The sequence below is a fragment of the Cnephaeus nilssonii genome, assembly GCF_951640355.1.
Source record: "Cnephaeus nilssonii genome assembly, chromosome: 8".
NCBI classification, from domain to species: Eukaryota; Metazoa; Chordata; class Mammalia; order Chiroptera; family Vespertilionidae; genus Cnephaeus; species Cnephaeus nilssonii.
In genome coordinates this window covers 32,270,130-32,285,494 of record NC_137079.1, presented here as the reverse complement: position 1 = coordinate 32,285,494, position 15,365 = coordinate 32,270,130, and the positions used below count along the sequence as shown (strand labels likewise).

The following is a 15,365-nucleotide window of genomic DNA, read 5'->3' as shown; positions in this document are numbered from 1 at the left end:
CAAAATAATTTAACATTTCAGGGAAGAGCATAAATTATCTTTTTTATTCAGATATTGCAATATGCTGACTACTGACAGTTAAGGATTAGAGAATTTATAAAACAACACAGTTATAAAATAGACTTGGGTTAACTAATAGAATAGCAGGATCCATTGGCTTAATTATCATGACAAGAAACAATAGTCTCCACTGTAAATTATAGACTTAAGCAATCATTTATTAAAATGATCCTTTGAGAAAGAGCAGGCTATGTAATTTCTAAAATGCATTCTAGATTACTTTATGCAAATTGGCTTTGCTTTTTAGCTTAAGTGAATACATTCCAAGTTTGGATATCTTTGAACAAGATAGATCTAACTCTTCCAAAATTAATTAGAATCTTGGAATCAATATTATACTATCAATGCAAATTTTAACTAAGACGATTTCTAATTCATTTTTGTTTTGTTTTATTCATTTATCATGGAAAATTGAAGATGTCATAGATAAGTGATTTCTAGTCTCATTAAATAATATTTCCCAGGTTTGAGTATGGCTTAAAGTTCATGTCCATTATGCTTCTTTTTGCTCTTCCTTTAAATTATTATCTGCATGAATATTATTCAGTATACAAAACATTAGCATATTTTTTTGCACAATGTCCAAGTGTATATCTGGAAATCGCATGCAGGCATTGGCTACATTTATGAATCAACTGTAAATCTTTATAACATCACAGGAGTTCAGTGAAATTACATACATTTAAGTGATGAGCTGCATGAAAGGAAAATCTGATTAAGGAGATGAGTAGAAAAGAACATCCTTGAAATATGGAGCAATTTAGTAGAAAGCTTGATGCTCAGTACAGAATGAGATGCGTTGGATGGCTCTGAAAAGAGAGAAGCAAGTGGGCTGAATTAGGGAGCCAGTCCAGCCAGATTAGATGGTGAGGCATCCCTCTGAGGTACCACGCCAGCAGACATGGGGCATGAGGCTGCCACGAGGGATGTGTGCAACTGACATACACATGGTGTCTTCTTCCATTAGCAAACACTGGGCGAGTCTAGCCTGAACGCTTTAGCCCTGCTTCTTAGCATAATGTGAAACAAAACCAGTCTTTGAAGGTTATTCTTATCAGCAGTTACCAGATACATAGTGAAAGAGTGGTGGGGATGTTTAAGGAAAGACACATTAGGACGGTCTTCCGCAGAGAATTGTGTGGAGGCTGAGGAATGGAGAACCTTTTCCTTGTGGTTTACATCAAAGGCTTAATTAAGGTTTTGCAAATTAAAGATTATGTTATGGAATGTGTGTGTGTGTGTCGGGGTGGGGGGAGAACAAGGTGCTGGCCATTTGTAAGTTTCATGCTGTCATGGTAAATAGTATAGTACTCTCCATGAAGGGGGTGCAGAGAGGAAGATAGATTTACTTGCTCTCTGGAAGGTGAGGGAGGGGCAAGCATGGAGCTCCAGAGGTGATTTTAGTCACTTTAGGGAGGCACCACATGTCCTGTTTAGGGATACACAGCCGTGGTATTTCTGGATTTTAGCCTAACACTCAGTGGCCCGTCTTGAAAGTCTGCTTAGGTTTCTGTTCTGCCTCTCCAACGGGCTTCTGACTGTGCTGTGGACAGTGGGCAGGCGGGTTTGAATCCTGTCACCATTGTTGTTGCTTGTGTTTCCCTGTAAAATTTCAAAACAGATAAGCTCACTCTAGAAGGCTGTTGCTTATAATCCCTGTGTTTCAGTTTTATACTATGGAAGCAGGGGATTTTCCATGGCTTGTTGGAACCTAAAAGTCATGCTTTTTTGGGGAAAGAGGGAATGAAAACTGCCTGAAACTTCTCAGTAATTCTGGAACAACAGAGTTTCAACTTGAAGGAGCATTAAATTTCGGTCAAGTGATTGAAACATTTATTGAGTGACTGCTTTTACAGAGCAGAATTATAGAGTCAAATTGATTAAGCCATTATTTTGTACTGAGGGGGGCACAGATTTTTTACTTGTAGAAAACACAGTAGGTTAACTAGTACCATGATAATAGTGCATAACTTTTAATGGCATAATTATTAAAATTTTATGGGAAAATAATAGTACACAATGTAAATAGGAAAAAATCATGCTAATAAAATGAGTCAGTAAGTACTGAAGAAATATATACTTACTTCCCTTTGTCTACATTTTTTAATTTAAAGTTTTATTACTGTGCAACACTCATTATTTTGTCTCAAAGGCAAGTTGAATGGTGGAATTCCCCCCCCCCCCCCCCCCCCCCAGTATTTCTCTTAACACATTTGTCTAGTGCCACCTATTGGCCAAATGGCTAATTTTATATTAAAACCACTGTTTATTTCGAATTTAGAATACATAATGAAAGAATGCCATGTGAGTATTTATAGTATATTTTGTTTAGTGGTTTTAGTTTTAAGCTTTGTATGTACTGTTTACTGTTATTCTAGCAGTAATAGTCCTATGATGCAGTGATTGAACACATTAATTCCACAGAGATTGTATTGAAATCTCAGCTCCACTATTTAAAAGTTCTGAACTTTGGGACACTTACGTAATTTCCCAATTTTCTTTTCTGTAAAATAGACACACTAGTTGTGAGGATTTAAGGGAAATATATGTATACACATATTCATATATTCACACATACATGTATACTCCTGTATGTATATATAAAACTTTACATATATCCATATATAACTTTATATACATAAATGCACACATATATTTATATATGAAGTTATATATCTACATTTCTATTATTATTAACAAAAAATAAAATTAATCTTTGTTATTTGCTGAATGCTAAATGTGTGCCAAGCACCAATCTGAGGGCTTTATACACTTATAACCACTGAAGGAGTTATCCCTGTGTTAGAATAAAAGAAAATGAAGTTCGAGAAATTTAGGAAATTTGCTCAATGGGATATAATTTGTCATTAGCAGAACAGGAACATGAGGGCAGCTACTTCTCATTACAAAGCACATACATTTAACAATTACCCTATACTTCCTATTTGGGCACATGTCATTATTTATCTTTTATGTACTTTTTATATACTAATAAATATTCAGTTTGTTATCTGATACAACATCAAAAATTATTAAATATTCTAAAACATTCTAATCCTTTTAGTGAAGTTTAAACAGTTGTTTAATGTAATAATATAAATGTTTAATCTGTGATATAGTGGGCTGGGAGAGGTTAATAGGGGGAAAGGAGGACCTATGTAATAATTTCAACAATAAAGATTTTAAAAAGGTAAAAAAGTGATATAATTGCATTATGAATTTCTCTATGTATTTTTGTAATGTTAAACTATTGTAAAAGAAGCAAAAAGAGGAACTTCATAAAAACTATAATTATTTTTCAGAAAACATTTCTGCCAAAACTACTATAATTCATTTGATTTTCAAAATTAGTTTATTATAAAGAGACTTAAATAATAGAGTTTTGGTAAAGATTTAGTATATGTTTATATTCAAAAAATCTAACTTCAAAACAGATATTTTATATATTTCATTATTACCACAACTCAACACTTGATTAACATCAAAGTGTTTTTCATAATCTTTCAAAACATAAAGTACTTCCAGGCGAATTGAATGCCTTGGTCTAGCAGTATCCAGAAAATTAAAAAATAGAAGCAAAGTTTCTTTTTTAAAAAATTTAGATTAAAATTCTCAAAAATATTGTTAACTGAAATTATGATGAGGTGTTATTGTGCTCCCTCTTGTGGCTGATGCAGGAACTGTATTTAATATTATTTTTATCTTGAAAAACAACTTCATATTTTCATGCTGTTTGGAGAATTTCTTGGCCATAATCATTATCACAAGCACAATAAATTATAAGAATAAATTGTGTTTGTCCTATAGTCAGTGTTTAAATAAACAGATCAAGAATGAATTTCAGATGCCAGGTTGATCTGAGGAGCTTTATTAACAGAATTTTAAAGCCTCAAATTCCTCATTTCTAAAAGAGAACACATGGGAATAAGAAATGCTGGGCACATAGCTTCATCTAGAATTCTTATTCTTGTTTATGTGGGAGAGAGTGGTTGGTTTGAAGCAATAACAGGGTGAAGGGAGCATAATATAGGGGTTTGGTGTTGAAAAGAGTATAAATTAAGTAAAAGTTAAAAGAAGGTTATAATCCAGTATTTAAGTGCGTTTATTGATTTTTAAATATGTTCTATCACTTCTTGTAACTTTAATTTCTTCCCTCCAAAGCCACAACAGCGTGCATATATATGATTTTTGATTCACACATCTTATCAATGTGTACATTTTCTATACATACCTGGTACATACTTGTGTTAAAGTTTAATTTATAAATTAGGCACAATAAAAGATTAACAACAATGACAAAATAAACAATTATAACATTACATCTTAATAGAAGTTATGTGAATGCGGCATTATTAAGTAAAATAAGGGTTACTGGACACAAGCACTTTAATGCTCCCACAGTTGATATGATAACCAAGATGGCTACAAGTGACTAACAGGCATGTAGTATATGTAGCGTGGATACACTAGAAAAGGGATGATTCACTTTCTGGGTGGAATGGAGTGAGGTGACTGATGCAAAATTTCATCATGTTACACATCATGGACAGTGTGCAATTTAAAACATGAATTATTTATTGCTGGAATTTTCTATTGAATATATATTTTAAATATTTTTTTATTGATTTTAGAGAGAGGGGAAGGAAGAAGGAGAGAGAAAGGAACATCAATGTGAGAGGGCTGCCTCCTGCTGCCCCCTACTCAGGATCGAGCCCGCAACCCAGGCATGTGCCCTGAGCAGGAATTCAACCAGCGACCTCTTGGTGCATTGGTTGATGCTCAACCACTTAGCCACACTGGCTGGGCTCCATTTAATATTTTTGAACCATGGTTGACACCAGGTAACTGAAACTGGACAAGTGAAACCACGCATAAGGACACTACTGTAGTTTGCTGTAGAAGAGGGACTTCAAACATCCAACAAGGGGTTATATGAACAATAGGGAACGTCTTAGATAATGGAATATTTTCCATATCCTTGCTATTATTCTCTAGTTTTATGTAAAAACAAAAAACAAAACTGAGTTCAATAAATGGTCCTCTTTTCCTATAGGTCATGTGCATTTTAGAAGCCTTTGGACATGCTAAGACAACTCTCAATGACCTGTCCAGTTGCTTCATAAAGTATTTTGAACTACAATTCTGCGAGAGGAAAAAACAGTTAACTGGAGGTAAGTTTAAAATGCGCAAAGGGAGGTCTCACTTGCTACCAGAAGAGGGCAGAGGAACACAGGGCAGTAACAGAGAATGCTGTGCATGCCTGTGTGTGTGTGCACATGCGCGGGCATATCTGAGCCATCAGGTTATGAGTTCTAAATTGTTTTGAGTTAAAAAAAATATTTTGAAATGAGAGGTGAGTTTTTAAGATGATTATTGTATAAACTATATAATATGGAACCAAACCAAAAGTAGCTGAAATGAATCATATTTGCTGAGTATAGAAATGAACTCAAATATGTCCTCAAAATATATTATAACGTGAGTATATAATTTCTTCATACAACATACACTACAATCTACTTGAAACAGAATGGAATCTATATTTTTAAATGATTGAATTAAAACAAAAGCGAAACATTACAGTAATCACCCAACTAAACCCAAAGAGACTGTTTCTTATTTGGTTTAAATATTTACTGTGTACTTTATGAAAACCCTCTATTTTAAATTCAACTCATTTAGAATTCACTTAGAATTTTACATCTTTCTAATCAAAACAAATTATCCATGCAAATGAACAATATAAGTATAATTGCAGATGGAATGCCTAGTCTACTTAGAGGAATCAACTATTTTACAAAAGTTTTATAATAGCTGTTAGCATACAGATATTGGCTAATTTAATGATTTTTGAAAGATATCAATTTTATTTGGCATTTTCAAGTTACTCTATCTTCCTTTCAGAAACTAAAAGTTAGTTTTGACCACAATTTACAAACAAAAATTTGTATTTTGCCTGAGTTTATGTCAAAATCAAATGCTTACTAAGTGAAATTTGGTTTAAAAAATGCATAAAAGGGGCAAAAAGAGATAATTTTAGATGTCAAGATCAGAGGCTTAAATTCTGCAATAGGCAAGTTTTTTGTTGTTGTTTTTAACCCATGGCTAAGAGCTCTATTTGAAGATCTGCTTTAGGGGGAACCTCAGAGGAGAAAGGTCTTGAGGCACAAATGTCTTTATGTGTGGTTTTAGGACACCCCAATGAGACTGTTCCTCCACGTGAAAGGCACAGCTTGAACACTCTGTGACCGTAATTTCCCCGAGCTTTCAGTGGCCAGTGGTTGGAGCCATAGAAGGGAAGTGGGTAGGACATTCCAAAAGCTGTGTTTCAACCCCTTGTCACTTCAATGTGTGACCCAAAGATAAGTACGATGGGCATAATTTGGAGCTTGTCGAAATGTAGACTCTCGGGCCCAACTGCAGACCTGCTGATTTGGACTCTAAAGTTTGAGAGGCACTTTTCTAACCCAACCCAAGTAAAGCTGGACACTCATGTTGACGCATAACTGACAAAAAGGAGAAATCGCTTGTCTGGGTATCAGTCGCATGACTTTTTCCACCCTTTCCATTGGATACTCCCTTCACCAAGGTCAGAATATATTAAATGGCTATGAAAGTCTTGCCCATTACTGATTTTGTTTAATAATTTTTCTGGATAGAATTTGACATGTCCTCTTCTCCAGGAATGTTAATTTATAAAGTGACTGTTACACTCATATAAAAAAGCACTAGAAAACGCTGCAGTGAGCACTCACATATGGAGGCTTCTTGAATCAGCGGCCCCTATTAGCACGCAGTCCCACACAGCTTCAGCAGAATCACATCCACAAATACCTCTCACGCGGCTTTTGCAGGCAGCACACTGTGACTCAGCGATAATAAATATTCATAAAGATGAACCTGAGGCACTTCAAGATTCCAAAGTGCCCTTAGAATCATTAAGGAGTGATGAGCATCATTTCTGTATACTTTGAGCATTGTGCATAATCACATTTATTCTCCTCTTAGGAAAACAGCAATGCAGGCTCCCATGTAGGTAGGTAGGCAGTCTCCACCTTTCTCCACTTCCCATATTGTTTTTCTACTCATTCTGTTCTCTTAATTAGAACCCTTAATTCAATTCTTATTGCCTATCTTTGTTGGGTAGTTCCTTCCTAATTTTTTTTTTTAATTTTGGCCAAATGATTTGGTGGTGGTTTTCATGGTTTTTTAAAATGTTATGAATGAAACAACTACTAACAAGTAAACAGCAAACAAATAAATAAGGCCAGTGCTAATTGAGACTTCATTAATAGAAGCAGAATGCCTAGAACATAAGTGGTAGGGGAAGAGGTCAGACTGGGAGTTCAGTTCTTTGTTTCCTGTATTTAAGAGGAAAAGTAAAGCATGCATTCAGAAAATGTTTATCAGGAAAGTGAAAATTGAAGTGCCATGTGTTTGGAGCGAGCTTTGAAGAAAGTAAACACATTTGCATTGACAAGAAAAAGACTCAGGGAAATACGACAACTGTTTTCAAAAATCTGCTACCGTGGAAAGGGTCATGCGTACACAGATGTATTATGCATCCCTTAAAAAGTTGGTGAATGTTCCAGAGAAGGGGTATTTTCACTTAATCACAAGAACTTTCCACCTTACTTCCTCATGATTGCCAAGTGCTTTCTCACCCTGACACTGGGTGCCTTCGAGCATGGGAGAGGTGACACCAACCATGTTAAAATAGCCTGACCTGAGGTAGGACACCAGGACCAGCTTATTCTAAAGATGCTGCCCACTGCTTTCCATTCTCTGAGTTCAAATATGAAAGACTCTGTTACCTGATGACCGGATGTTCTAATATCCAGTGGAGGGACTGGACAGCATTTATTGTGTCCAGTGCCTATCAGCACAGAACAAACAGAGTCAATATGTGGATGCGATATAGTGTGTTCCTGTCCCAGAGCTATAGGGATGAAGTCCATTGATGGCAGAGATCTTGTCTGCCCTGGTTTATAGTAGACATGCATTAACTATTCGTTGGGTTAATGAATCTAAGGAATGGGCATTGTAAAGGAACAATAAACTGAAACAGTCATTATTCAGTTCAGGGAGGAAATTGCGAAAAGCCATCATTTTGTTTGAGCATTGTGCATAATCACAATCCTGGACTCATTCCTGCCAACGAAGGACGCGTTACTGAAATAGATAAGGAAGGTTATCAATAATTAACTCTGGATTAGTTTTTAAATCAGAGCCAACTTTTTTTTTCATAATTAGAGTTTGTGTATGCTAAGAATAGAACCATATTCTCTTTTCATAGAGCAGTTTATCACGTTGGAATGGGCAAAGCAGAAATACGCTGAAGGGTCTACAAAGGAAGACGACCCAGAGTCCACGTGTAAAACGTGAAGAATAGTTGGCTTCTTATCTTTTCTGTGCCCCAAAGACACCTACATATATTTAAGTAGATATTGAAATTTACTAACAATTGGAAATGTCTCCCAATAAATATGCCAAGGCTATGCTATCTTTTTGGGAAACTTAAAGCTAACACAAATGAGATGGAAAATATATTAAGGCGTTTGCCTTGTCTTTTGTCAAATCTTGATTTTAAAAACAAACCACAAGATAGTCTTTATCTTCATTATTACCATCAGTTATCCTTAGTATTATACTCTCAATTGGACTTTTTTAAAAAAGCTTCAGAGAGCTTTAATTGATCTTATCTCCTTTGAAGAACAGCATCTTTTAGTGCAGACAGCCTGGGCTTTGGAGATAAGTCTTCTGGGTTTAAATTAAAAAAAAAAGAAAAAAAAAGGTTCACAACAGAATTTAAATGAGGCATTGTTTGAAAAGCACCCAGCATAGTGCCCGGTATAGAGTAGGGACTCTAACTGGGGGTTCCTCCCTTTTGGAGTCTACAGGGAGCCTGGGACCTTTGTATCTTTGAATCCTCGTTTACTGATGGGAAAGAGAAGTTTAGAGGGGCATGGAGATTGGCAATGTCAGATTCAGGACTAGTTCCTATACTTTGACTCCTAGTTGAGAACTTAGAGTTAATGATCATTAATAATGAAGTCAACAGAAATGGGTAAGTGTGAAAGAGGATATTTGGTTATATTAATCAATAGTATGCTTCTGGTGATTGCTAATTGAAGGCATGGTGGGACTTTTGGGGAACAGGTAATGGTTTATAACTAGGTGAATGGGCAGGGTAAGAGTTGGTGCTGGAAGTCAAAAAGGCAATGAAGGCAGGCATATGTTTTTCTTGAAGGAGAGGGAAATTTATATCCACTATTTTGTATCATATTGAACACAAATTGGAGCTCTATAAAATACTTTCCTACATATAAAGTCTGCAAACATATATATTTTATGGTACCAAAACCTTTTGAGAAACATATATTCTCATGTAGATTACTGAAAAGATGCAGAGTGACAAGTATATATCTAGTCCAGAATATTTCTGACATAAAAGGTCTCAAATGGAAATTTGAATTTTGGGTTGTTTTATGTTTTCTTCCATCTAAAATCTCCTTCAAGATACATATTTTAAAAAATGCTACTGATCAGACTCCTGCTAATCCACAGCAATTTTATTCACTGCTGGAGATGTGCTAACTAGGATGATTAGTAATTATACTGGTTTTGAATTTAGATGAAAGGTATTGAAGCCACTCTTTGATATGGAATTTGATTAGATTTGAATGCTGCTTCAAATTAAGCCTGTATGTTGGTCTCAAATGGGTATAAGGTCAACCCTTTCTCGGAGTTTAAAAGCATGATGGTCAGAAAGTCACCACTTAGTCCCCCATTCTCACGCGATATTTCTTTAGTTGATGAATAGACAATAACCGAAGGGAACAACTAAGGCAGCTTATTTCCTGTGTGTATAGATTTTTAAAAAATATTCTCTTGATTCGTTAATTACTTTGTGGTTCATATTATTAACATTAAATGGAAAAATGTTTCCAGCAAATAATATAGTTAGGAAGGCAACAAAGAGAAGAAAATTTAATAATTTAGACCTCAATTTGAAATTGCCAGTCACCTGACTAAATACACATGGAAATGGAAAAGAAACTATACCACCTCATCCCAATTTTAAACTCGTGGATTATAGGGGTATTTTAAAGCATCTTTCTTTATGCACTTTTGGCAACTTGTCTAATATTAATTTTCTTAATACTGTTTATTAATGTTGAGATGTTTTTTAAATACTGATAATCATTCTGTCTGGCTAAATTGACCCCTTACAATGTTTATAACAGGCACAGCACTATAATAGTGGTTCCATTTGTTCAAGTAAACTTGTTGTATACAACCAAAGTTCCACACTAATGCAAGATATTAATAATAGGGGAAACAGTATGTTGGAGAGGGAAGAGAGAGGGCATAATGGAACTCTCATAATTTTCTGCTTAATTTTTCTGACCCTAAAAATTTTCTCTGAGAATAAAGTCTATTAACATTGTTTAGAAAAGGTCTGTGTTTGAAAAGACACTGTATTATTATCTTTGCAGTTAGCTCGTATGTGTAAATTTATGGAAATGAAACTAATAATGCCATTTAACAGAATCACTTCTGTTTTCTTAACCAGCCAGAATTTATACATATATGCTAGAGAAATCCAGACTCATTTCACAACCCCTTGGCCAGAGCAACTTTCTCATTTTCTACTTGTTGATGGATGGGTTATCTGCTGAGGAGAAATATGGACTTCACCTTAGTAATTTATGTGCACATCGGTGAGTGACTGTCTTTTCTAGCTAGTATTTCTGCTTTCAAATTTTGATTGCATTTTAGCAATCTGAAATTTTATTTGTATTTTTTCAGAGACTAAATGTGACTAAAAGCGATTAATTGGATACTGTTATGTTAGGGCCATCTGTGTAACAAAGTATAATCCTTTATTGTTTGTTTAGGTGAAGTTTTGGGTATGTGTATTAACTAATGTTTCTATTGTCCTAGTTTTCAGAGAAGAATGAAAAAAATGTGTAGATATGGAACTTTTATGTTCTTTTGGGTATTTTGGATATAACATTAGTTATGCATTCTTTAATTTTGGTAGTCTTTTGAAAGAATGGGAAACATTTTGGGGGCAATTATTATTCATTAATAACAGATGAGGTTACATAATGGTTTAAGACGAACGACACATAAACCCGGAGGCTGATTTTCTGCACTGGAGGCAGAAAGCATTTGTTACAATGAGGATGTATTGGTCATAGGATGGTGATGGAAGTGAGTGGTCATAAAGATATAGGAAGCAGACCAATGTCTTTGCAATGTGTGCATTGCCACTACTGCATGATCCAACTGGTCTCCCCAGAAGGGTTGGTTCAGGTTTTAATCAGGACGAGAATGAAACAATCAGGAGAGTAAATGCCATTCCGAAGTGGGTGGGAGAAGGGAGAAAGAGGGAGCCAATGTGCTGATCCAAGCTCACTAGTGAATTGGCGCATGGCACGGAAGAACTAGATTCTGATTGAGATAAGGAGTAATTTCCCATATCTGTTAACACCCGATTCATAATTAGTAGGAAATTTGTTTGTGGGTTTGAGACGAAAAGTGTGAGTTTTCATAATTTTGTGAGAAGTCCTATGAGAAAACTTAAAGAATGCCCAAGGAGGAGAAGCAGGGCCTGAGGACTAGTTGTGCTGTTTTTGAGATTTGAAGGTGAAGACGTTGAGTAGTCAGTAAAATGGAGATGCCAAGTGCAAGCTGGAGTGAGAGGGATTTTTCAGGGTGATGGGGCTGAGCTCCTAGAACTGGATGGAAGAGCTATGGTACAAAGTCTACCTCGGTCATTGCTGTGGGTTGAATGATGGTGAGACATCAAGCCAGGGGGAGAGAATGAATGTGCTGTATCCTAATTCACCATGACACTGTTAATCACACTCATTCAGCTTCACACATATTACACAGATGTAATCACACATATTACATCCAGCAGTGTAGATATAGTTTGTCACTGCGAGTAGAAGAAAAGAAGTCCAGAAGGTAAGTCCTTGTCAAAATTGTATTCTATTTAAAGCAATAGACTCTTTGGGGGTATACTGTCTCCCCAAACAACAGAGATTTAGAAGAAAAAGAAAATGCTAATAATGAAGCATAATATCCCAAAGTTTAATGACTTGTAAAAAAAAAAAAAAAGAGATTCTAAGGCCCTAGGGCATTAGAAATGTCTTTATCTAATTCCCTCTCTTCATAAAAGAGGAAATCACATCCAGGTCTCAAGTAGGCTTGTGCTGAAATGAATATATTCTACAGCAGCAGTATGGAAAAAGCCTCTTACCTGGAATCAACTTTTGTTATTTCTACTCTGTCTCTAATGGGACATGTCCCCGGGAGGAAAATCCTCAGATGGGGAACCACTGTTTAGCTGCCCAGGGGTAGGCTGTGAGGAAGAAAAGTCAGGGGTTCCTGCGTTCCCGATCTTTCTTAAAAGCAAAACTCAAAGCTTAGAGCAGATCACCAGTTTAGAGTGTGTGACTGGTGTGTTTATGTGTGTGCGCGTGCACGGGTGTGTGCTTGGCGGTATGGACATACAGCGCTGAAGAAAAAAAGGCAGCAATCTAATCTGCCATTCAAAGAAACCATTTAACTTCTTGGCCTGTGGTTTGGACCAGTCTTTTGAAGGATGTGAATGTGTGGGAGAAAACAAGCATCTCTTTATTGAGCGCCAGTTCTAACATCCATTTCTCTTTGCAAAAAGAGAGTTTGGAATCACTTAGGCTATTTAGAAAGTCAAACAGTCAGGGGTTGCTTTGTGAGAAGCTCCAACAGGAAAGAACTTGGCAAAATAATGAATAATTCAATTCCCTTGAACAAAGAGGTTATTTTATTAAAATGTATTATACATGTCTAATGGGCACAAAACAACATTCCTCAATACAAGTATGCACTGCCACTCCAGATTCATAAAAGTATCAGTTGGAACATTTGAACAATGAGAATTCCAGAGACAAATTATTATTTAATAAGAAAGCAAGTTATTTTGCAAATTATAATACTCTGCCTATTACAGTATTTGTGTGTTTTATGTCAAGTGGGTCTTCTCACAGTTACACTATTGGTGTATCTTCTCACCATTCAGTGCTACTAACGTTCATTTGAGGAGTTTGACCTGAGGTCTCATCTTTTATTTAGTAATTATGTATATGAAGTACCATAATTTGGGAAATTGTTTGGCTTGTTCACAGTATAAATGTAAACTTGCTACCTTTCTAACCTTTCACAAATTGATGATCCTCCTGAGTCTTAAAACAGTACACAAAGGTAAGTATATCATGATATATATATATATATATATATATATATATATATCCACACATATACGTCTAAATACCTACACATGTGTGTATATATAAACACTATTATTGAGTGCTATCCATATCACATCTACTTATCCTATTTTCTTTAAAAAGGTGTCGACATATATATTAAATAGAACCAACCAGCCCCTACATTACCATCTGCAAGTCCTTTGCTTACTCAGTACTCATTCCACAGTGCATCTTGTCATGAAATTTTGTTACTCTATCTTGAGTCTTAAACAGTACAAAAATTGAAAGTTCGCTTTCTTCAAATGCATCTTTTCTCTTATTTATTAAAATAAACTCATTACCTCCATGAAAGAAACATGTAACAGTAACTGTGATCTGAAGATACTACTCATTTATCCCATGTTTTTATGTGATTAGAACTCCAGAGGAGAAAAAAATCAACATTGTTTTAATTGATGCTTTCTAATTAAAGCTGGAGGTTTTGTAACTTTGAGTCTGTGTTTGAAAGTAAAACTTTTCAAAGTATGACATGAAAATTTATGGAGTTTACTTCTGTGCTATTGCACCTAAAAATACTATTCTGCTTGTAAAAATTGGGACAATATCTGGAAAAAGCAGAAAACACTGTTCAATTCTAGAATATAGATGGTACAGGTATAGGCATCAGCTCCTATAGCTTAACTGCTTGCACACAAAATCTAAATACTATGCATGGAATCTTTCTATACAGATTGTTAAAACCAGAGGGGAAAGTCTCTAGGTGTCTAACATTGAGCCGTGGCAATAAGATTGCACTTATTGAGAATTTCCACTAGATGGTGAACTCCCCACAAAGTCAGACAGAAGCAAAGGGAGGAAAAATGAAAGCTCATTTCTAATGGTTTCTGTTTTATTTATGATTCTTCCTGTGATTTACTTCTGTTTTACATGGCTTTTTACATGTATTTCACATTCTATTTCAATTTTTGTATGAAATAATAACATTACATCTGAGGAATAAATGTAGTTTATGTTTGTGGGAATTGAGCTTTAAAGAAAGTTATAAATAGTAATGAATTGCTTATCTTCAGCCTCCTTTAAACAGCTTTTATGGGTTTAGTCCCAGAACAGTTGGGCTCCAGAATCTGAAGAAGTTATTCCTAATCTCCCTTCATATTGAAATGATGGGAATGACATAATAACATTTCAGCAAAGGTCAGATTTTGAATTATACACTCAGAGCGAGCAATCGTTTGACTCAGAGCGTGTGACCTGTTTCTAACCTTGTGTGCTCGTGAAAGGAAACTCTGACTCACTAAGCACTTGAACATGTGACTGCTGCCCGGGAGTACACCTGTCACAGTGTGCTGCAGCCATGAACTCTCAGCGAAAGTTCATTTTTGGCTGAGGGTTTCTTATTCACATGGAACTTAACCTGAGGAAGTGTCACATAATTTTTTTTTAAAAAAAGATACGGGTAAACTTAAATATTATTTGAGGATGCTTCTTCATGATTTTGTGATATAATAACAGAGTTGACTGGCCACACATTTTAGACAAGCACAGCTTGAAGACAAAGGTTTGAGACAGGAGGTATTATCATCTATGTCTAACTGACTCTATTAGTTATTTAAATGATGATCACAATTTAAGATATATAACTTAGGGAGCACTTAGCATAAGCCAGATGCTGTCCTAGTGCTCATCGCTTGTGTCTGGTTGAATCCTCGCTTGTAGCTAAGCAGAGGCTGCAGCCCCAAGTCTGCATCAGATAGACCAGGACGCGAGGATGGAGAGGTCACCCGGGAGCCAGGTTTGAATCCAGGTCCTGCTGACTCTTAACCTCAACCCTGCATTGCTCTGCAGCAGTGTTGTTACCCAGAAAACAGCAGCCACTGCCTTTGCATTCTGTGTCAATGCTATTTTTTTTAAAGAAAATGGAAGGGACAACACAAGGTCAACAACTGTGCTTAATGAAATTTAAAATTGGTTAAGCAAAAGTGACTTAGCACATTCTGGAGTTGTCATCTCTACCATAATCCATTTCGGGTCGTTTCTTTA

The 15,365-nt window shown here is 35.7% G+C and overlaps 1 protein-coding gene across 1 annotated transcript in view; it reads left to right on the top strand.

Annotated features, from left to right (window-relative positions):
- Positions 1-15,365, top strand: part of MYO16 (myosin XVI) — a gene marked incomplete at its 5' end in the record, with an annotated part of 447,953 nt that overhangs the window by 160,602 nt on the left and 271,986 nt on the right. The window contains 2 exons of the mRNA XM_079779480.1: positions 5,114-5,231; positions 10,637-10,784. Of these exons, the coding sequence (XP_079635606.1) occupies positions 5,114-5,231; positions 10,637-10,784 (266 nt within the window). The remainder of the gene's footprint in view (positions 1-5,113; positions 5,232-10,636; positions 10,785-15,365) is intronic.